The 23,857-nt window shown below is 40.5% G+C and overlaps 1 protein-coding gene across 2 annotated transcripts; it reads right to left on the reverse strand.

Annotated features, from left to right (window-relative positions):
* On the reverse strand, positions 1–23,655 carry LOC109890878 (guanine nucleotide-binding protein G(I)/G(S)/G(T) subunit beta-1-like). Of its 2 annotated transcripts, none has more exons than XM_020482974.2 (11): positions 23,198–23,655; positions 7,726–7,834; positions 5,071–5,109; positions 4,844–4,950; positions 4,397–4,460; positions 4,044–4,206; positions 3,825–3,891; positions 3,470–3,671; positions 2,693–2,909; positions 1,785–1,900; positions 1–1,672 (listed from the first exon to the last, which is right to left on the reverse strand). In XM_020482974.2, the coding sequence occupies exons 2-10, from the start codon at positions 7,780–7,782 to the stop codon at positions 1,794–1,796; spliced, it is 1,023 nt and encodes a 340-aa protein (XP_020338563.1). In that variant the 5' UTR covers positions 7,783–7,834; positions 23,198–23,655; the 3' UTR covers positions 1–1,672; positions 1,785–1,793. The 2 variants fall into 2 exon arrangements, with proteins under 2 accessions (XP_020338563.1, XP_020338564.1); XM_020482975.1 differs by having other exon boundaries at positions 7,726–7,836; positions 23,201–23,637.
* Positions 23,656–23,857: the final 202 nt, after the last annotated feature.

The raw sequence follows: 23,857 nt of genomic DNA on the forward strand, positions 1-23,857 counted from the left end.
GAGACCTCAAACAGCTTTTATTACATTTTTCAATAACAGTACATTATCTATCTTGCATCCAGCTCGCTGTGGTACACCAACATACTGAAATAAAATACAAAAAAAAAGGTGAAGAGTACAAGGATGCAGAGCTCTATCTTATCAATGGAAGGAGAAAAAGGAAATCTCAATTGAATTGCAAGTCATTTTACTTGTGGCCACACACAAATACATCACATTTATTGTACATCGCAGGGAAAATAAAGAAGAAATGTCACAACTATTAAAGAAAGTGCTTCTGTATACAGTGAAGAAAAAAAGTCATTCAGATGCTTTGACATATTTAAAAAGCCAAAATAAAAAAATATTACAATAAGAAATCTGAAAATGTGTTTTGTTCCATTGGTTGTGAAAATGTAAAGGTGAGATTGTGTGAACCACCCAACAGAGCTCCCAATCATTCCTTTATGAATTATAAAAAGTGGCATCATTAGAACTGGTAAGCATATTTCAGAGTCTGCAGTCAATAGGAAATCATTCTTCACGTTTAATTCTCTGGTGCATAGCCTTGCCAGTGTAAGTACATAAACGTATGCAGAGTCTAGCCAAAAAAACCTTGAATAAAGTTCAAATTATAGTTAATAACAGGTTACTATCCTTACGAAAAAGACAGACAACTTGGGCCTTTGCACCTTGGAAAGCAATTCTACAGCATGCACGCCTAAATTAACCCATGGCAGACCAAAAGAAATATGACATTTCAGATCATTATTTTCAGACATTGATTTGTACATTTCATTCACAGAATAGCAAATGCAGTTCCAAGCACAGGAAGGGTCTGTCTATTTAGTCAGGTGAGGTCCATCACTGAGAAGTGGACAAAAAAAACAATAATCCCCCACCCATTTACTAAATCCAGCCTTGCCACAAAAATAACAGAACCCCATTCTAAACCCCACCCAAATAACAAAAGACAGTTAACCCCTTCAGTTAACTGAAAATAAGTTACTCATACCCTTTTGCTTTGGAATGAGCGTTCATCACAATTTATAGCATGTGCTTGGTTAGTTAACAATATTAGTTGAAGCAAATTTGATTTTCTGTGCAAAAAAAGCTGTGATTAAACAAACCGCTATTATATAAATACATCATAGAAACGTTCCGAAAGTTGCTCATGTAATCTGGTCAAGCTTTTGCTTTCAAGCTCTCTTCGTGTTATTTTGTCCCATCTTTCTTACATGATTAAATTAGATTAAAATGAAAAGCTTTAATTTTAAAAACATATCTAAAACCACTGAGGAAACATGACAAACGAAAGTCATTGAATAAAACTATGACCTTCAGAGAATAGAATTCAAAAAAAAAAAAAAAAAAAGTTAAATATTTGTACAATTACGCTCCAACATTTGCTTTTGAGACGCATACATTTGCATGGGATGATAGTGTTTTTTCATTCAAGGTAACATAAAATGGTCCAAGAAGGAATGCACAAGTTTGATTTGATACCACAGGAAATCTTTTAAACTAGGTGATAAACAATTGTGCTCTTCTTTGTGTAGGAAAGGCATTGGTTTCCCTTCGTTTTTGTGGTTTCCAAGTCCGTTTAAAACGGGGTTGAAGAAGATGCTGTGAAATTTTACATTCTTAAGTTGTTGTAAATGGTCTTCCAGTGAACTTGAATTCAAAATGACATCTGAAAAAGAAAAAGTGGAAAAAGGTCAAAGAGCGAGTCAGGGTTGAACTATAGTGAACAATCCACTGTATACAAGTAGCTAAGGCTGAGCAATACAATAAAGGGAAAGCACCTTCAGGTTTCAATTCCAGATCTTCAGAAAACTGTCCCAGGATCCTGTTGCAACTGCCATGCCATCATCAGTTACTCCCAGGCAGCTAACACGATTGTCATGTCCAGCCAACACACCTAAAACAGCACCATAGCATTAGTCAAATAACTTTTTGTGGTGGGGATCTACCAAGATGCTGGGAATGATGCAATTTCATTAACTGACATGATAAAGTTAAAATAATCAGTTTGTGGTAGCTAAGTCTTTTTTGAATAAAACATTTCCAGGACATATTGTGTTTGACTAATATGTGTACAAGATAAACGTTGCTTGGTGTGCAATGAGGTGTCTCTGCAGGGGTCGCATTAGCTTTCAGAAAATGGCATTTTCAAAACGCAGACCATCCAAAGAATGTGTTTTCAACCATTTCACCTGCATTTTATATTCAAAGTCGTGTTTTTTTTGTTGTTGCTTCATTAGAGCGATCAGGGGCCTGCAACTGTACTTTTTCTTCACACCCCCCAAAAATTTGCTTCACGTTTTCATTAGTTGACAACAAAAGTGCAACACTATTTGGCTAGCAGCCACATAAGTAAATTAGCTTGCAATGAAAGTTGCTTGAAGTTAATCTAATTGAACTTGCTACTGGAGAAAGGTACTGTACATATCAGTCTGAGCACTGTCTGATTGGTCAAGACGAGAGCAAAGATCTCTCATCTGATTGGAGAAGTGCAACTGAATCACAAAATGTGTTCTTTTATATTCACGATTTGGAGCGAACTGTGACTGAAGGCGAGCAGAAATGACAATAAGAAGCATTTTAGATCGCAGTTTACAAAAACGCAGCAAAATATGTGTCCCGCTTTTTTATGCGGGAAAATATCCTGCGTTATTGCAACCTCTGCTCAGGGGGGTTATCAGTGACTCACCGGCACGGTCAGCCTTCAGTGTGTCCCACACGTTGCAGTTGAAGTCATCATATCCAGCTAGGAGGAGACGGCCACTTTTGGAGAAAGCAACAGAGGTGATGCCACAGATGATGTTGTCATGGGAGTAGCACATCAGCTCCTGGTCGGCACGAAGGTCGAAGAGTCTGCAGGTGGCATCATCAGAGCCCGTACAAAAGGCATTGCCATTGGGGAAGAACTGTAAAGCACAGATAAGATCACAGAATTATGACAGACTATTAGACCTGGGAATTCCCAGGGACCTCACGATACGATATTATCACAAAACTTAGGTGCTGATACGATATGTACTGCATTTGTCATGACTCTATACGTATTGAGATTCAAAACATAATGCTCACGATATGCCTTTTGAGTTTTGATCAGTGATGGAAATAAAAAGTGCTGAAAACATGCTGGCTCACTATTTAAAAAGAAGATGGGAACAAGCTATAGGATGAAAAATAACAGTCTTGGTACAGGCACAGCCATCTAGTTCTAGCTAGATTTTTTGGAGTCAAAGTATGGACATATCATCCAAAATAATATTGCGATAACTATCTATTTTTTCCACCATCACTAGAGACAACAGTAAAGAGTATAATATGCTGACTATATTTTACTTAATAATTTGTATCAAATACATTTTTTGAATCAAAGTGAAATGTATACATTTTGATCGAATGGCATTATGTAAAATACACTAATTGCCAATATATGTGCAAAGACGTATATATTGATAACGGATGCTGCCCTTACACATATGGCGTTGATGTCAGACTCATGCCCAGTGAAGGTCTGTCTGCACATGCCCTCTCTGACATCCCAGAGTTTGGCGGAGGCATCACAAGCACCTGAGACAAATAGCCTTGTGTCAGGGGCCAAGGAGAGGCTCATGACATCACCGCTGTGCCCAGCAAACGTGGTCGTCTGCTGGCCAGTCTCGATATCCCATAGGGCACTGTAAAAAAAAAAATTAACATCTAGTCAAACAAGCATGAGTTTCGATCCAAATGCACATCTAATCCACTTCAGGAAAATGAACAGTGTTGTAGTATTGAAAATAGACAGAGCGCAGCATCCCTACAGGAGGGGGAGTAATTCCTTTACTTACCAAGTGGTATCTCCAGAGCTTGTAATAATCTGGTTGTCATCAACAAAGCGACAGCAGGACAGATAACCTGGAATTTAGAGATATCATTTGTACATTACAACAAAAAATCTTCAGAACTGTTCCCACAGTAGTTTAAGTAGAAGAAAACAAAAGATAAGGATTTCATAGAAAAACAAAACAGAAGAAAAACCAAGCCACCAAACAGAAAATGTAGCCTACCTGTGTGTCCAGCGAGCTCCCGGCTCACACGCACATTCCCCTCACGTGTCTTCAGGTTGTAAATAGAGCAGATGTTGTCCAGACCTCCACAGGCCACGTAGTTTCCTGAAGGTGCATATGAGCAGGTCATGACCCAGGAAGAGCGTAGAGGAATGGCATGGACCTGCAAGGTGATAAAATAAAAAAAACATGAAGCCTTTCCACGCCTGAAGTAATAATCTCTTATAACTAGTGCATAGGTGAATTAAAAAAAACTGAAGTAGAATGGTTGAAGGGACTGAATGCAACACCTAGAATTGCAATGGAAACGTATAGTACAGAGCTTTGAAAGGTAAGCCACTGAAGTATATGACCTTGTTAGTGGTATAGCTGTCCCAAATGATGAGTTTACCATCTTGGGAAGCACTGACCAAGAGCCTGTAAGAAAGAGTGGAAACATGTAAGGTCATGGAATAACAGTTTCCCTATGAGAAATAGTAAGCACACTTATTTTTTGTCCAACAATAACTACGTTCTGCATGAAATAGAATAGCAAACTAAAAGCAATTTATCAAGACTGCGTTGCCTTGTAACTTGACAATAATAGCAACACATGCTTAGTCATAACACCTACGTACATTTAAAGCTCGCCCACTATGCCTACTGTATATCATGTGGAAGCATAGAATCACCAATTCATGCCAAAGGTCATACAAATGTATACCGTACCAACTTCTACACTTGACAACGGGAGTCATTCAACTATTTGTCACTGTAAAGAAAAATAGTTAGAAAGACACTAAAATTATACTTGGGTTTACCTGGAATCAGTGCCCCAATGCATGGCATAGATCTTAGCCAAATGTCCCCTCAGTGTCCGTCTTGTGCGCATCTGAATACGGCCAACAGGATCAATGTTGGCAGTGATCTGCAAAACACAAAAAGACTGTTACATAATGTCATCAATAGCAGATCGGGTTGAATGTTTTGGATATCTCCAGGTAAAAGAGCCCAATATAAATTATTTTTTATATATTTTTTATTTTACCTGTGATAGTGTGGCATCTGCACATGCTTTCCTGGCATCCTGAAAAAGTAGGACGATAATTAACCATCACACAAATGTAAGAAATAAAATAAAGTTGTTGAAGACAGTGTAGCTTTGTTATGACAATGTTGAGACTTGATTATGAGAACAAAATGTCAATTCAATGGGCCAATTGCAACCACCGCTTTCCACTAGATTATCGCTTGCGGAGGTCTCGTTAAACCATCAATACGTGCTAAAATTTAAAAAATAAATCACCCAATCTCAATTGCAACTTTAATCCGGCACTGATTTACCGCTCCGTCAGCGTTATCTTTAAGTCCTGATTGTAACTAAAATTTTGCAAGATGACTTCACCCTCTGGTGGGTATTATCGGAACATTTTAATCTCGCCTCTTGAGCAGACTAACGTGCTGACCACACTACCAGCATTGCGTGTGCGAGCGTTGCAAAATACTTTTACACATGCACGTTATTCAATCATTTCATCCAAACTGCTCGCGCATGTCTGCATAGCCAGGCACTAAAATTGAACTTGGTTCTATTTGACGTTTGACGTGCTGCAAGTCCCACCTCTGCCATCTCATTGGTTTTTAGGAGCATATACCCACGTGGGTGATTGAAAGACGAACTGAGGTCCACACTTCAGTCCAGTAGGTGGTGGTAATGCACCTTAAAGTTGGTTGCCAACCGCCATATAAAGTCCAAAGAAGAACAAGACTGAAGGAGGAGAGATTACTAGAAACTAACTAGGTTTCCCCTTTTATCTGTGGATTAATTATCAGAGTACAAAACATACAATTGTGTGGCTCAGAATTCTACAAAGGTCCAGAAAAAAAAGGACCTTGAGCATTTCAGGTCAAATAACAACCCAATGTTTACAGTGCATTTGGAAAGTATTCAGACTCCTTGACTTTCCCCATTTTGTTATGTTACAGCCTTATTCTAAACTGGATTAAATAGTCTCCCCCCCACTCAAACTACACACAGAACCACATAATGACAAAGCAAAAACGGGTTTGTATAAATCTTTACAAAACAGAAATATCACATTTACATAAGTATTCAGACCCTGTACTCAGTACTTTGTTGAAGCACCTTTGGCAGAGATTACAGCCTCGAGTCTTCTTGGGTATGACGCTACAAGCTTGGCACACCTGTATTTGGAGAGTTTCTCCAATTCTACTGGGGTGTCTGGGAAGCTGGCCTTCTAGGCAGAGTTGCAAAGAAAAAGCCATCTCTCAGACTAGCCAATAAAAAGAAAAAAAGATTAAGAATGGGAAAACACAGCCACTGGACAGAGGAACTCTGCCTAGAAGGCCAGCATCCCGGAGTTGCCTGTTTTGTGGGTACTATTTAATGAAGCTGCCAGTTGAGGCCTTGAGGCATCTTTCTCAAACTAGACACTAAACATGTACTTGTCCTTTTGCTCAGTTGTGCACCGGGGCCTCCCACTCTTTCTTGCACAAATTATATAATTAAGAAAACATGTGTTTAGGCTGGTAGTTAAGAGTAATATTCCCTGTTGTGTGCACAGCAGAGATGTATTTGTAGAACATGAACGCTCAATAGTGAACCATTAAATTCTCACCATAATTAGCAAATAAATACATAAAAAATCCTACAATGTGATTTTCTGGATTTTTTCCCTTCATTTTGTCTGTCATAGTTGAAGTGTACCTATGATGAAAATTACAGGCCTCTCATCTTTTTAAGTGGGAGAACTTGCACAATTGGTGGCTGACTAAATACTTTTTTGCCCCACTGTATAAACATCATACCATTAATGCAAGCTGTAAAATGACTCCCAACATACACAGGAACCATAGTAATGTAGCTAGCTTGCTAGTTACCAGTAACTAGCATGTAATTCCTGGAAAAGGAGCATTTTAGCTATCAGTTTATTCCAAGTAATAATTTACTACAAAAATCTATAGGACAAGTAGTGTAAATATAATAGTCATCAAGGCAGGAACCACTAATTTCATTCATGCTGACAAATAAGAAATGCCACATTATCCCTGCCAATAGTTGGAGTAGGATGATTGCAGAGCACCCTGCCTCAGACTGTCAGGATCATCATTTTCTAGCTAACAAACTATACTGAACAGAAATATAAACGCAAATAGCAATAGCGTAGGCCTATATGAAATGTATTTATTAGATTGTCATTAGAATGTTGACGTCAAGAGTCGATTTTCTCTAATAAGCGCTGGTTGTGTTCAGGGATTGATGCAAATAAACGCCTGGGCTATTAATTGAAGTTCACCAACCGGTATGTCATAGTCTTCCATTTATCTTTCAAATTTCAATTTTGTCGTTACCGATAAGACGTTATTTAATTGGGGCGGGAGTAGTGAACGCAGACAATGACTATTTCTAGTATCAAGCAGGCTTGACACAGTAACGCGTCAGAACACCTGGCCTACCAGTTTTATTCCAATGTTTTTTTGTTGTAATCAAGGTTAGTTTAGGCCGCAGCTGCATGTAAACTCACGTTAGTAGAGTTAAGAAAGCCAGCAGTAACCTGCAAGAGCAGGTTAAGTTCTGTGTGTTCGTTGCAATCGAGTCAATAGTGCTGAAATACACAATTTCTGTACGTTTTGAACAATTGCTCCTGCCCCATTGATGGTAGATGGAGAGGTTAACACTCACTCTGATCTGGCTTTTGAGCTGCTCAGCCTCCTGGCGTAACTGGTCCAGTTCACTCATTTTCCCCTGCTAGTATGTCTGCCTCGCTCCAGCTGCCGGGACACTTGCTGATCTGAAAGAAGAAGGGGGGGGAAAAAAAGTCGGTCTCAGAAAACTACTGACACCCCTCAGACATTATTTATGTACTAAATAGGGATACACGATATGTCGGTGAACATATCGGAAATCGGCCGATATTAGCTAAAAATGCCAACATCAGTATCGGCCGAGGTCTAGTTTAACGCCGATGTGCAAAACTGATGTCAAAGCAGACCCGCATACCTATATAACGTAGGTTACGTAATGACGCCACAATATTTTGCGTCACACATGCAACACAGCATTCCTAACCTCGCCCACAATGTCTGCTGTGTGGATCGAGCAGTCAACAAGTCGAGCAGTCATTTGAAAGAGTAAGAACATTTCAGTGAGACAACTCAAATCCATTAACAGCAAGATAATGGAATTCATTGCCCTTGACAATCAACCGTTCATCGGTCGTGGGTGATGTTGGCTTTCGTCGACTGGTCGAGCACTGTTACGCATGTTGCCCTACCGGAGTTACACAGTAATAGCGTCACTGCAGAGTCAAATAACACTATTTGATGCGTTAAATAAGCTTTTAATTTGACACGTCAAATAACACAGTTCTATTACAGATGGTTGTGTGTTCTGAATTTGCATGTGCAAGCCAAGCTCCCCCACTACTATCAGTAGCACTGTCAAAGCTAGGGATGGGTATCGTTAAGATTTTAACGGTACTACTACTACTCTTACCGATACGGCTTATTGATCCGGTACTTTAACGGTATTCTTAATGTTTTTAATTATTATTATTTTTTTTTACAAAAAACTCAAAACAAATTAAGAACAGAATTAATATTGCTTTATTTTCAGAAATGTAAAATAAATTTAAAACAAATATTTACAGCAGAAGAAACAGCAATGTTTTGAACAAATCACTATCATAGATTTATGTATTGATGGAAATGTAATACAAATGAAAAACATTTTCCTGCAAAAGAAAAGTGGTATAGAGCAACACGGGTGGGGCATGCAGGTGGGCTGCAAAATAACTAACAGTTCTCAGCAGTTCTTCTGGAGAAAGATAAACATATTTGCCTTCTCTGGCAGAAGTCAGGACCTTTCCTAGATTATTGTGTTCCCTGCAGAAGAAAATACCCTCTCGCTAGGGGTGGAGGAGGCTTGAGCACAGAGGGAACTTGTTGCAATGTTTGTGAGGGGTTAGAGTAGCTCTCTTCACCCACCACATCATTGGATCTTCAGCCATGGGGATGAGAGCTAGGCCTTTGTAGAGCTCAGCCTCTAGGTCAACACGCTCGCTGAGGGTGAGGGATGAGGTGTCCTGTTGGATCGTCAACCTAAACTCCACGTCCTCCTCTGAGAACAGCTCCTCCAAGGCACTCCTTGTTTTGTGCAATGGAGGTACCGTCTCCTCCACTTCCTCTTCTTCTCCTGTTGCTGGTGCTCTGTGTGTCTGCTCCGGCTCCTCTGACAGCCCTGATGTTGCTCCTGTCACATTGGCCTCAACAGTTGCCTTCCTCAGCCTGTCCCAGGAGGTGTCACTCACCGGCCTCCCTTTAAATCTGGGGTCCATTGCTGTGGCCTCATGCAGGAAGGCTTGAATGTCCTCATCGTGATGGCAATCGGAGAGGTTCTCTAATACCTTCTCTGATGGTTGCCACAAACATATCTTCATGCTTCACAGTGAAGTGCTTTTCCAGTTTTTGGAAAATGGGTATGATCTGTCCGCAGGTGGCATTATTTCCACATGACACACACAGTGTGGATGTATTGAGGATTCTCATGAGCTGGACAAACTCCTCAGCCGTATGGAAGTCCTCGTCCTTCAGACGGCCCAGGTTGTCCTCGGTCATTGCTTTTCTCAGTTGTGGGTCCAAGGCTGCTGCTTGGGTCGCTGGATACTGCTCTGTGAATCCTTCATTAGATAAGAGTTCCATCTATTCTTCACATCAAGGATGAGTGAGTGATGCGGAAGGCCTGAAACAAAAAAACTACATTACCGCACACTTGAATATTGAATTAAATTGTTAAAATGTGGGAATTTCAAAATAATACTTTAGATTGAACAGGTTTCTTACCAAGGAGCTGCTGCTTTTCCTTCAAGACTGTTTTGGACATCGAGGATCTCTTGAACCACACAATGGAAGTCATTTTGTAGATTTTCTGCGCTGCCAGATTCAATGTGTGTGCAAAGCATCCTATTTTTAGGCCTCTTGATGGCAACATCCATATTGCCAGCATTATCAACAGTCACAGCTACAATCTGCTCAGCTCTATCTCATACTCTTCCAGAATGTCTGAGATCTCCTCTGCCACTACTTCGCGATTTGTACACTGCCCTGGTGTGGAGGACCTTCTATTTTACACTGCCCTGGCTTGTATAGTGCACTGTAACATTGAGATAGTGGTCCTGACAGAGGCTGGTCCACCCGTCTGATGTGATGGCCAGCTTTGGTACGTCCTTCAGCTCAGTGATCACATTGGCCTTTTCTACACCATACCAGGTAGGAATGAATGTGTCACCGAGGTAACTCCTGGAGGGAGGGGTATATTTGGGGGTGAGTACCTTGCTCATCCCCCTACAGTAAAAAAAAAAAAGGATTGTTTTCATGTGTTGAATTATCATTATTGAATTATCGTGTTGTGTATTGTGGAGTGATGGGACTAACATAAACATACTATCTATATCTATATCTATATATATATACTACTAGATCCTAAAAATTAATTCAACTCAATATATACACTGCCTGTTACCTAAAGCCCTTGGACTCCACTGTTGCAAAGGGGTGTAGGCCTTTCACTATGAACTTCGTCACAGCTAGGTGGCACTCATTCGCCCTCTCCTCAGTCATCCTCCCACTGGCTGCCAGTACATTAAAAAAAACGTTAAATTATTATGTGACGTGCAGTCATAGTCAGGTCCTAATTGGTCAACAAGCTTATTTGACACGTTAAATAGTGTTATTTAACACGCAAAGACCCAAACAGCGTTCCATAGTATGAGAAAACCTGGGTTAGAATGAAACGACAAAACAGCACACCAACTAAGTAAAATAAATCGGATTTGATTACGTTTTACTGGTAATGGGGACATATGTAAATGCAAACAAAATAACTTTTTGGTCAGTGTGGTGTGTGTAACCTTCAACTAGGCAAGTCAGTTAAAACTCCTTGACGCACCCATCCCGTTAGCGGGATCATTTTCATCAACATCCGCTGAATTGCAGAGAGCCAAATTCAAACTAAATTACAAAAAATATTTAATTTTCATGAAATCCCAAGTGCAATATAGCAAAACACAGCGTAGCTTGTTGTTAATCCACCTGGCGTGTCAGAAAAGGAATCTGGTTGATATCCCTTTAAATGGAGGCAAGGCATCCAATGGAACAGAGCGCTTTCAGGAAAAAGAGCACTTCCTTGTTGGATTTTCCTCAGGTTTTCACCTGCAATATCAGTTCTGTTCGACTCAGACAATATTTTGACAGTTTTGGAAACTTTAGAGTGTTTTCTATCCCAATCTGACAATTATATGCATATTCTAGTTTCTGGGCCTGAGAAATAGGCAGTTTCAAATTAGTAAATTTTTTGTTGTTGCCAAAAATGAAAATACTGCCCCCTACACTCAAGAAGTTAATTAAGAACAAATTATTTTTTACAATGACAACTTACCCTGGCCAAACCCGGACGACGCTGGGCCAATTATGGGACTACCAATCAAAACCGGATGAACTGTAGTGACGCCTCTTGCACTGAGATGCAGTGCCTTAGACCACTTCATCCATCGGTGTGTGAACATTTGAACATCTTGGCCATGTTCTGTTATAATCTCCACCCGGCACAGCCAGAAGTGGACTGGCCACCTCTCATAACCTGGTTCCTCTAGGTTTCTTCCTAGGTTTTGGACTTTCTGGGGAGTTTTTCCTAGCCACCGTGCTTCTACACCTGCATTGCTTGCCGTTTGGGGTTTTAGGCTGGGTTTCTGTACAGCACTTTGAGATATCAGCTGATGTACGAAGGGCTATATAAATACATTTGATTTGAGTGTTAAATAGTTAACTGTACTAGAATGCTTAAAAAAGGAAGCCAAAATACTAAATATTGGTATTGTTTTTTTGGGGCAAGGGAAATATTGGATATCGGCCAAAAAATTTATATCGGTGCATCACTAACTAGTACTAAACAATGAACAATAAGTATATGATAAATCATGAATAAAAATAGCCTGGCTTGGAAAATGTGTAATCAACTGTCAACACCATTTTGACCATATTCATCTCATCCCTTCATTGTGCTGTAAAAGCACATTTGAAATGGCCCAATTCAAACAAACAAGGCTAGATGTCTCATATATATAACAAAATACGTTTTTCCAGAAAAGGTGATATGGAATCACCCGTCCATCAAGGATAGGGCAAATTCTTTCATAAAGCAGTGTCGCTCTTCAATGAACAGGCTAATGACGCATATTTGCATAATAGATGTGCAGATGGACTTTATTGTCCTCTTCAAAGAACTCGCAGCCAGAAAAGTAGCAGCAACTTTCCCTCCACAGAGAAACATATTGTGTAGTCATTAGGCTACATGACAGATATTGTGTTGTCAGGAAGAAGTGCATCTGTGCTGACACTGTTTCTTTGGCTAGTCCAGGCCCACACTCCCATAGCCTACATTACAGTACTTCTGTTGGCTTGGCCAGTGCAGCAGGCCCATACACTCAGAGCGCCTCTCCCGCCCCCTGCCCTCACACAACCATGCTTCTGACTCAGTCCAATCTTCTCATCTCAATGTTAGCAGCATACCACCCTGCATACCACTGCTGGCTTGCTTCTGAAGCTATGCAGGGTTGGTCCTGGTCAGTTCCTGAATGGAAGACCAGATGCTGCTGGTAGTGGTGTTGGAGGGCCAGTAGGAGGTACTCTTTCCTCTGGTCTAAAAAAATATCCCAATGCCCCAGGGCAGTGATTGGGGGACACTGCCCTGTGTAGGGTGCCGTCTTTCAGATGGGATGTTAAAAGGGTGTCCTGAATCTCTGAGGTCATAGGGGGCAGCATTTTCACTTTTGGATAAATAGCGTGCCCAATTTCAACTTCTTGCTACTCATCCCCGGAATATAAGATATGCATATTATTAGTAGATTTGGATAGAAAACACTGAAGTCTCTAAAACAGTTTGAATCATGTCTGTGAGTATAACAGAACTTATGTAGCAGGCAAAACCCCAAGGACAAATCATTCAGAATTTTTTTTCTGTCTATTCAATGAGTTTTTCCATTGGGAAACTAGATCTAAGGGACTTGTTTGCAGTTCCTACCGCTTCCACTGGATGTCACCACTCTTTAGAAATTGGTTGAGGTTATTCCTTTGTGTAATGAAGAAGTACGGCCATCTTGAATGTCTGTCACGTTATGTGTACTGTTTGATAGTTGTGCAAGACCAGAAAGGTAGCGTTAGTTTGTTGTCTTCCTGTATTGAACACAGATTGTCCCGTATACAATTTGATCGATTAAAAACGTTAAAAAATACCTAAGGTTGTATTACAAAAGTAGTTTGAAATGTTTTGGCAAAGTTTACAGGTAACTTTTGAGATATTTTGTAGTGACGTTGCACAAGTTGGAAGCTGTGTTTTTCTGGATCAAACGCGCCAAATAAATTGACATTTTGGATATATATCAACGGAATTAAATCGAACAAAAGGACCATTTGTGATGTTTATGGGACATATTAGAGTGCCAACAAAAGAAGCTTGTCAAAGGCATGATTTATATTTTATTTCTGCGTTTTGTGTAGCGCCTGCAGGGTTGAAATATGCTTTCCCTTTGTTTACTGTTGTGTTATCATCAGATAATAGCATCTTATGCTTTTGCTGAAAAGCGTCCCCCCCCCCCCCTATCCCAGAGAGGTTAAAGATCCCATTTCACTTGTCGTAAGAGTAGGGGTGTTAACCCCGGTGTCCTGGCTAAATTCCCAATCTGGCCCTCAAACCATCACCTAATAATCCCCAGTTTACAATTGGCTCATTCATCCCCCTCCTCTCCCCTGTAACTATTCCCCAGGTCGTTGCTGCAAATGAGAACGTGTTCTCAGTCAACTTACCTGGTAAAATAACGGATAAATAAATAAATAAATAATCCTGAGACACTTTAGCCAAGTCCTGTTAAGACATGACTGGCCGATGATCTGGATGCTCACTGGTTTGGCCAATGGTGCCAACTGATCAATAAACCATCTATATGGATACAGGCTGATCTGATCACACTCTTCAGGGCAACCGTACACACAATTTACCCAAAATAGTAGCCAAAAGCGTTGGATCTTCCTATTAGTCAAGTAATTCCAAACATGGCCATAGGCCGCCTTGGTCATTTTCAAGAACTGCTAAAGCCTTTGCGGAATAATAGCATTACACATGTAAAATAAAATATAATATAATATATATGCCACCGATGCCTACCATCTAACCGATTCATCATAGGGGAAATACTGCACCAAGATAAAGCCTCCCAAATAACTATTAGTACACCAACATGACTATCAGATTACATAAGTACATTTTCCCCTTATTTCGGATAACATTTGAGAGAAAAAAAAGCAAGCTGTGAATTGTGAATGGAGAGATGATCCACACACATGCATTGTGAAAGGTAACAGTAATGCAGGACAGTCTAGACCTCACATTACCATCAAATTGGATTAGCCCATTTGAAAAAAAAATAAATAAAGAAAAGATAAGAACTAGGGGTGTGCCCAAAGTAAACTGCCTGTTACTCAGGCCCAGAAGCTAGAATATGCATATAATTGGTAGATTTGGATAGAAAACTAAAAAGTTTCTAAAACTGTTAAAATAATGTCTGAGTATAACAGAACCGATTTGGCAGGCGAAACCCTGAGGACAAACCATCCGGGGGGGAAATTGAGGTTATAGGATTTTCCAATCGTTTTCTATGGGATACCCTTATTAGGAACCTGGTTGCAGTTCCTATGGTTTTCAATAGATGTCAACAGTCTTTAGAAATTGTTTGTGTCACTCCAGGTGGACTCCACTGTTTTGGTGCGCGCTCCACTTTGTTTTTATCCAGTATTAGAAACAGTTTATTCCGTCTTAAATTTGATTGATTATTTACGTTTTAGGGTACCTGAGGTTGGATTAGGAACGTTGTTTGAAATGTTCGGACCAAGTTGAGGTAACTTAGATACTTTGTAGGCATGTTGAAACCGTTGTATTTCTGAATCAAACGCACCAAATAAATTTACATTTTTGGGATATAAATAAGGACATTATCGAACAAAAAAGGACCATTTGTGTTGTTTCTGGGACATTGGAGTGCCAACAGAAGAAGATCAAAAGGCATTAATTATAATCGCTATTTCTGACTTTTGTGTCACACCTGCCTGGTTGAAAAATTATTTATGCATTTGTATGCGGGGCGCTGTCCTCAGATAATCGCATGGTGTGCTTTTGCCGTCAAGCCTTTTTGAAATCTGACACAGCAGCTGGAAGTTAAGCTTTATTTTGATGTATAACCTATATATTTTCAAGAATGTTAAATATTTTAAAAATGTAGTATTTTAGAATTTTGCGCACTGCAATTTCACCAGATGTTGGCCAGGTGGGACACTACCGTTCCACCTGCCCATAAGAAGTTAACTAAATTGGGACCCTTAACATTTATTTTTTTTAATCCCAGAAGAAAAACATTTTCCTCCTCACGAAATCAAAATGCTGCTAGCTCGCCAGCTCTTGCTCTTCGCAAATGATCCGAGTGTGTGTTCAGTCTTCGGTTTAAGAGTAAATTATCCTAGCCTAGTCATTGATGTTTGGCCAGGCTTTACTGAAGTTGCGAGACATTGCAAGCCAAGAAACTGCAAAAACACAGCATTCCAATAGATTGTCAGAACCGTGCACTTTGCCTGTCTGCCTGGTGGCCAACCTGCACCTACCCTCGCAGTCCCGAGTGTTCATGTTCTTGGCAGTACAAAAAACGAAATTAGTCTACGCCGTCCCAAAAGTACTGAATCTTAGGAATCGATTCCTAGTGGAAGATGTGTTCTTTCCACCAAATGTCTTGGTAAGTCACGTTATTTAACAAACTTTAAACTACTTTTTTAGGAGAGCATGGTCTGCGCACAGGCAGCTCAAGATTATTTGATTCACAGTTCTGGTCACCTAGTGATGGATGTTAGTCCCGCTTCAGAAGCACTTTTCCTTTACAGACAAGTAAAAATGCCTGTTCAGTGGCTGCAAAAACTTTGAAACGAAACCACCTCTGGAATTATTTTCGGCATTTAAAAACGCAGTAGTGTACCCTTAGACAAACAAACATGCCGTAACTGAGGCACTTTCAAGGCTATTTGACTGCAGTAGATCCAACTTAAAATTGCCCAGCCCTAGCGGTCATACATACGCAATAGGACTATTATTCTATAATTTTGTTGTATTATTTTAACAGAAAACCAAATAATATAAACCTTTCATTTTAGCTCGAGTTTTTCCCCTTAGCCAACCCAATCACCTTACATCACGTACAGGATTTCACTCAGTACGGTTCCCAAGAATTTGAGTGCTAGACTGAGGACGTTCTCTAAAAACGTACCACCTCATCCTGGAAGGTCCTCTCCGATTGGCTAGCCCTCATATCTAGCTAGTCGTTGCACATTAATCTTCTAGTCTTGCTGATAAAAAGTATCACTGCTAAAGGCCAGGACAATACCAGTATCGCAATACTCGTTAATATCGTGGCAAGGAAACAAAACACGAAGAGGATTTAACTTAAGGAAAACAGCACAAATGTCAGAAACAAACATGTCAGAGTCACATGTATTTATTTTCTAAGCTTATAGCACACAATATTTTACATACAGCAGGTTTTTTTTAATGACCAGATTGATCTTGTTCGGGTTTTCATTTTGAACATGGGGAGAAAAGAAATTGCAATACTGGTATCGTCACGGCCCTATGTTAAAGGCAGACTCAGCGATATGACATTACCACGAGGACCACCGCAGATAAAGATGAGCGAGATGAAAGACATCACTCACACAGTATGTGCGTGGGTTCGCGTCACGCTGTTAAAGCATTGTAGCCAGGGCACCAAAAAGTGGAAAAGTTGAGCCTCGTGCTTCACTCTTAGTTGTTGCAGAAATTGTCCCACTATGCTATTAACTTTCTGCATCCATGTCACCAAGTCTACCTTTAATTCCAGGAATACTTCCCACTACATCCTTCCTAGACACATCAAGGAAGAATTTGTGCATTGAATGAACCTTAACATGAGAAGAGTGACTAACATGAATCAGGAGGGAGACACTAGGCCTAGACCTATAATGCAGTGTAAAGCACTAATTACTGTTGTATCAGAATGTGGGACATAGAATGTCACCGTTAATCATGGCAGGGATAAAATGTAATTAAAGTCTTCCAATTCTGCACTGGCATTTGTCCAAAGATCTCATTCATTGAGTTTGATGTTAAAGCCTGGTTTTTACGTTCCTTTGAGTCAATTTGGGCACACAATTCAGTAGCTGCTGAAGACTAAATGTAGGACAGTCACACTTCATCCCTGCACTTCCTCAGGGTAAGAAAACTAAAAAAAATCTGAAATGTGGGTGAACCAGATGCTCTTGGAGTCTGTCCATAAGCCATTACTGTAAGGAGTTTCTATGCCCCCCATCATTTCTTCAAGCGCCTGATCAGGGTCAGCTGACTGCATGATAAGCAGGGAGTTGTGGCAAATAGCCTTGAGGTGTGGCTTACTGACTGATCTGAGGTCTCTTGAGGGCAGCCTGAGTCTGCTGGTTCCAATGGGGTTTGGGCATAATAACAACCAAACTGTTGTGATAAGACATTTTTAAAAATAAAACCAGAACAGAATCTTGAACACAGGATTTCTGCTCTCTAGAATTCACATTTCTTTCAACCATAAATGTTGTCATGTGTTTGTTTCCATTCAGGCAAACAATACATTCACCTCTCAGAGCAGAATCTCACTGTCATTACCTGGCACTATACCCTGCTGCCATATGTACATAGTCATTGAACCCTGGTCAGTTTACATACATACCATATTCTGGGGTTGGGCAGATTTACATATTGTCATAACGTCTTCTCATCCCAGGATGTACAGTATTACAGGTTTAGTACACAAGGGGGCGCCCCAAAAAAATATCCATTACCAGAATGCTAACAAAATTAGCACAAGTAATAGCATATTTAGCTAGCTGCCTCAATGGAAATTCAATCACAAACTAATGAAAATAAACTCCCTTTACAGCATCGGGTCTTCTTGGTTATGACGCTACAAGCTTGGCACATGTATTTGTGGAGTTTCTCTCATTCTTCTCTGCATATCCTCTCAAGCTTTGTCAGGTTGGATGGGGAGCGTTGGTGCACAGCAATTTTCAGGTCTCTCCAAAGATGTTTGATCAGGTTCAAGTCCGGGCCACTCAAGGACATTCAGAGACTTATCCCGAAGCCACTCCTTCATAGTCTTGGCTGTGTGCTTAGGTTCGTTGTCTTGTTGGAAGGTGAACCTTTGCCCCAGTCGAAGGTCCTGAACGCTCTGGAGCAGGTGTTCATCAAGGATCGCTGTGCTTTACTCTGTTCATCTTTCCCCCGATCCCGACTAGTCTCCCAGTCTTTGCTGCTGAAAAACATCCCCACAGCATGATGCTGCCACCACCATGCTGTGCTGCTGAAAAACATCCCCACAGCATGATGCTGCCACCACCATGCTTCGCCGTAGGGATGGTGCCAGGTTTCCTCCAGACATGACGCTTGGCATTATAGCCATAGAGTTCCATCTTGGTGTCATCAGACCAGAGAATCTTGTTTCTCATGGTCAGAGTCCTTTAGGTGCCTTTTGTCAAACTCCAAGCGGGCTGTCATGTGCCTTTTACTGAAGAGTGGCTTCCATCTGGCCACTCTACCATAAAGGCCTGAATGGTGGAGTGCTGCAGAGATGATTGGAGATGGGAGAACCTTCCAGAAGGACACAGAGGAACTCTGTGACCGTCAAGTTCTTGGTCACCTCCCTGACCAAGGCCTTTCTCCCCCAATTGCTCAGTTTGGCCGGGTGGCAGCTCTAGGAAGAGCCTTGGTGGTTCCAAACTTCTTCCATTTAAGAATGGAGGAGGCCACCGGGTCCTTGAGGACCTTCAAATGCTGCAGACCCTTTAAAAAAAAAAAATATTATACTCTTCTGTGCCTCGACCCAATCCTCTGTCGGAGCTCTACGGACAATTCCTTCAACCTCATGGATTGGTTTTTGCTCTGAAGCTTACTGTCAACTGTGGGACGTTATATAGACAGGTGTCTGCTTTTCCAAATCATGTCCAATCAATTGAATTTACCACAGGTGGACTCCAATCAAGATGTAGAAACATCTCAAGGATGATCGATGGAAACAGGATGCACCGGAGCTCAATTTCGAGTCTCATAGCAAAGGGTCTGAATACTTACTTACATAAGGTTTCTGTTTATTTATTTATAAATTCTCAAACACAATTTTAAAAAATAACATTTTGCGTTGAATGAATGAGACAGAGGGGAAATGGAATTTAGGTAGAAGAACAGTGAGGAGTTTGGCTTGGTTTCTTTTTTGTTGTGCCTTGCAAACACATGTACAAGTGGAACACTAGAATCAAAGCAAATTAAAGTTGTTATCAAAACAACATTTTGCTTGCCAGATCGGGCAGCCACAAAGCACATTCCACCAAATAGTTGTACAGTATTTTATATCGCTAGTTAAAGATTGAGCTGCCTTTTATCATGTACAAATGTTCAAGTAATTGCATAATAAAGCACTAAAAGAGCACAAACGTAGGCCTATGTGTTGTAGAAAGCTTGATACTATAATATCAGTCCAGCAAATTTCATATGGCTAAAGCTGGATCATAGAAAAGACTATAAACAGCACTATCACTGACCAAGCCTGTAATCCTAAAAGCTCAAATCCACAGACAGTAAATATTTAATCCCATCTATGCCCACTAACAAAACAGCTGGGAAAAAAACACCTGGGTCAGAAATCTGTTTTCCACTCAGAAAAAAAAAGAAGCATGTAATAATTAGTCTCCCTTCCACACAACATACTTACAGGATAGTTATCGAGATTGTCCTTTTATCAAAATGAACTAATGCTTAAAACACACATCTGGGATAAGGGTGGTGGGGTTTTAATTCATACATTCTGTCATGCAACAATTATGATCTGGATTAAATACATATAATTGGGTGTATCACAGAAAAAAGCCACCCTGCAGTAAAGTTTACCCTGGCATTGCAGACAATTCATGCACATCCACAAGACCATCAGTGGCAATTGAAAACCTGCCTAACAGCTAGCTTTTAGTGCAAATGTTGATCATGGAACACTCCTGTTCTGATGTAATTTGACTCCACAGGGACACATTGTTGTGGTCAAATGTGACTCGTTTCAGGAAACTAAGCGTATGTCACGGGTCACTACTTCACAGGAGAACCATTTGAAAGTAAACTTTCTAAAAAAAATCTATATGTGTTTTTGGCAGAAATGCCTTCTGGAACATGTGAACTTCCAAGTGCCTTAAAAACAGACTTGTATGCCATCTGTAAATACGAATACAATTGTTAAATTACGAGCCTAGTTGGTTTAGCCACAGAAAAATCCAGCAACCTTCCAGCTAGCCATGATTGGCTGATATGAGTGGGCTGGACACGAGTTCAGATAAGTCTGCCATGTAGCACACTTCTGTCTATTTGAGCTGGTCAGTATGTGTAGGTAATCCTTTCTAACACTGCTTAAAAAATATATATCACGTAGTAGAACTGCATAAGTGTTGCCACTTTCTGTAGGACCAAGTTTTGAAATCAGTGGAATTAGAGTATGATAGCTAAGGAGATAGAAAACACCTGTCTCTGGATTACATCTTCAAACAAAGCAAGTATCCATTTCAATAGAATGTCACTGCGACAACTGTTGATAGACGTAGCTAGTAAATTCACTTTGGCTATCTACTCTGATTTCAGAGCACTCTCGTCTGAGCGTACCAGAGCGTAGAATAATTGACGAATTTATCAACGCTCAACACCTGTTGAATATGGCCGGTGTCAGTAAACATGGGCAAAAAAGCGTAAATTGTTGCAGTCACCGACACTCTGGATAATATAAAACCAGCCTAACCAGCTCTACTAGTGCGAGTAAAATGGTCAGTGAGCTGTTCTCTCATGCGTGTCTGGAAGTAGTTAGCAAGCTAGCCAACGTTAACCAGTTAGCTTGGGTGCTTGACTGTTGTTGTTAGGACAGAATGCTTGGCTCAACCCTTAAAGAGATGGGTGGGGCTAAAGCATAAGAGGGTGTGAACAATGCTGAAGTGGTGTAGGTACAAAACCATTTAAAGGCCATTTTCTTAAAGGCGAGACTACACGTTTATCAACTTTCATAGCAGAATTACTTTCCCATTGTTCCTCAAATGCAGTGTATGATGTACCAATTTGTAGCTCTGTGTATCTGCTTTTATCCAATGTAAAAAAAAAATTTAAAAAAAATGTTGCTACATAATACCGAATCAAGGTGGTAGTGGTAGGAATATTTGCTTGCATTGCAAGAGCCCCATTTGCATCCATTTTGAATGTCACCTGAGAATAAACTGATGAAGTACTCTGTTAATCAGATGAGGTTACCATATTTGTTTGAACTACTACTCTTTGTTGATATGTTGCAAATGCAAGAACTGCTCTTCTCAATAAACATGGGTTCGGTTCCACTGTATACTTCCAGATTTCTTATGTAATTCACATTTAATTATTATTTTTAGCTGGATTGGAAGTTTATGTAAAAAAAAAAAATACAAAAAGTTTGGGTAGCTAACCACTACCAACACCGTTACACTGACCACTCCAACCGATGGCATACTAATGTCTTGCATCAATGGAAACCTGTGAGGCAGCAAACGCCATCTTGTTCGCTGCCGCTTGTAGGCCTACTAGGGTTGACGAATCAAATCTAGCTAACTACTGTAGCTACTACCAATGAAGATGGATTCAGTTTCATTGTATGTGACATTTGAAAATGTGCAATCTCACTATTTAATGCAACATGTGAAAAGGCCCCGAGGTGTAGATCTGGATGTACAATATTACCTGAATGTACAGTTTAACGATGTTTTACCAAACAACCGTGCTCAACAGCAGTGACCTCAACACTACTCACGTTAGCACACACTTCACTAGCCAACTAACGTTAGCTAGCTACAGTATATCAGACAAGGGACGTTTTCAGCAGGGTGCGCTGTGGGTGATCAGAAAGAGGGGCAGACAAGAATCAAACAGAAAAGAGCCAACAAAATATAGTACAGAATGTTTCGGCATTCCTGTCGCCCCCGTGTTGGACTTGTTATTCCAGCACCTAAAAGGGGTTAGCGAGTGTTGCTGGCCAATAAAATCCAATTATCTTGTTAGCTAGTATAGCCATGTCGTTAAAGCCAGCAGTAGCCATTTAATTTAATTAAGATGTACAGCACCAAAGCCAACGAAAGCAATTGTGCCACCGTTAAGGTGGGGGATAAATTGCCCAAATTTATTTAGTCAACCTGCAGCTAGTGTTATAACTGCCATCTAGCTATAGTTAGCTAACGTCGTTAGTTAGTCTTGCTAACGTTAGTTACCGTCAGCTAGCTATACAGTTAACGTTGCCAAATCAAATGCCATGTCGAAAAAGTGGTCATACTTCACCAAAAGGGCATATTTAACAATGCCTCAATTTATTTGAACACAGACCATAAACATTATCGGGGCCCAAACTAGCCTGACTAATTGACCACTCAAATTCCAAATGAACGTTAGCTACCTAGTGCTTGCATTTAGGCCATTGGTCGTCCATCTCAAAAATGTTAGCCGGCTAACAAGTAACTACGTTAAATAAATGTCGTTTAAGTTCCTTTTAGGGATTACGCAGCACGACTAATATGTTGAATGGAAATTAAGCTATCTGGGCAACATTGTTGTAGTTAGATACAGGTGTAACTAACTGTACACCTAGGCTAGCTAAATTAGCAAACTAACGTTAATTAACTGGTTAAAGTGTTCGCTGTCCGTAACGTTAGTTAGCTACCATGTCCGTTTCTCATGAATTTGACAGGGTCCAAACCCGTCCCTGCAAAGAACCCAGGCTGTAAAATATATGTAGGCTACTGTACAGTCTGTGTAGCTAAACACATACGGTAACGTTACATTGCTAACGGTATAGCTATAGTTAGCACTGTCAACTGGAAAGCAAGCAGAGCCCTCTCGGCTAAACGAACGCGCGTTAGCCAACGACCCTACCACCGGGCAGTTGGCTAATCTAACACATCGACCAATAATACCACTATTGTATGTTTGAATTGCAAATGTGCAACATTTAACCATCCCTTACCTTTTTCTCAGTTGGCGTTGGCTTTTTTTTTTTTGGCATTGACTGGAAGAGGTAGCTAACGGTGTATACCTCCAATCCACGCACCAACTAACGCCCGTGAACCGCTAGTTTGCAAATCCTAGTCGGAGTTTTTTTTTCAACAACCTGGACCAACCCGGGAAAACAATCACTCCACTCCCTGCTGATGACTGGACGCAGATTGCCTGTATTTGCAACTGTAATCTCAACAATCGGTTTCCACTAATGTCTTCGCCCGATTTATATTTCATTTAGAAGCCACTTCCTCTTCGTCTATGACACCAGCCTGTTTAGCCGCCCTTTCTCAATAGTCACTCTCTTCTTCACCCGGCCACCGAACAGCGAAGATGGGCGCGGTAACCCTGCACTCAGCTATGGGAAACCCCACGCTCTGCAGCAGCGCTCGCACACGCACAAAATGAATTTGGCAATTCGTTTAGAAAAAAATACAGTAGGCCTAGTAATTAATGCAAAATACCAAATTATAAGTCCAATAAATTGATCATTCATCTTGGTATATTATGTGTTTACAGTAGTTCATAAAATTATATTCTATACTACAGCTACATATAAGTATTTTACAGGAAATTATGTTTTGACTCAAACAAATACAAGGATCAAGTTGGCTGCACCAGTTTGGGT

Source organism: Oncorhynchus kisutch, linkage group LG5 (assembly GCF_002021735.2).
Source record: "Oncorhynchus kisutch isolate 150728-3 linkage group LG5, Okis_V2, whole genome shotgun sequence".
Taxonomy (NCBI): domain Eukaryota; kingdom Metazoa; phylum Chordata; class Actinopteri; order Salmoniformes; family Salmonidae; genus Oncorhynchus; species Oncorhynchus kisutch.

Coding starts and splice junctions, on each gene's coding strand:
- LOC109890878 (XM_020482974.2), bottom strand. CDS start 7,782: ATGAGTGAACTGGACCAGTTACGCCAGGAGGCTGAGCAGCTCAAAAGC. Junction 4,951..5,070: donor CAGATGCCACACTATCACAG/GTAAAATAAAAA, acceptor TGTGTTTTGCAG/ATCACTGCCAACATTGATCC. Junction 3,672..3,824: donor AGCTCTGGAGATACCACTTG/GTAAGTAAAGGA, acceptor TTTTTTTTACAG/TGCCCTATGGGATATCGAGA.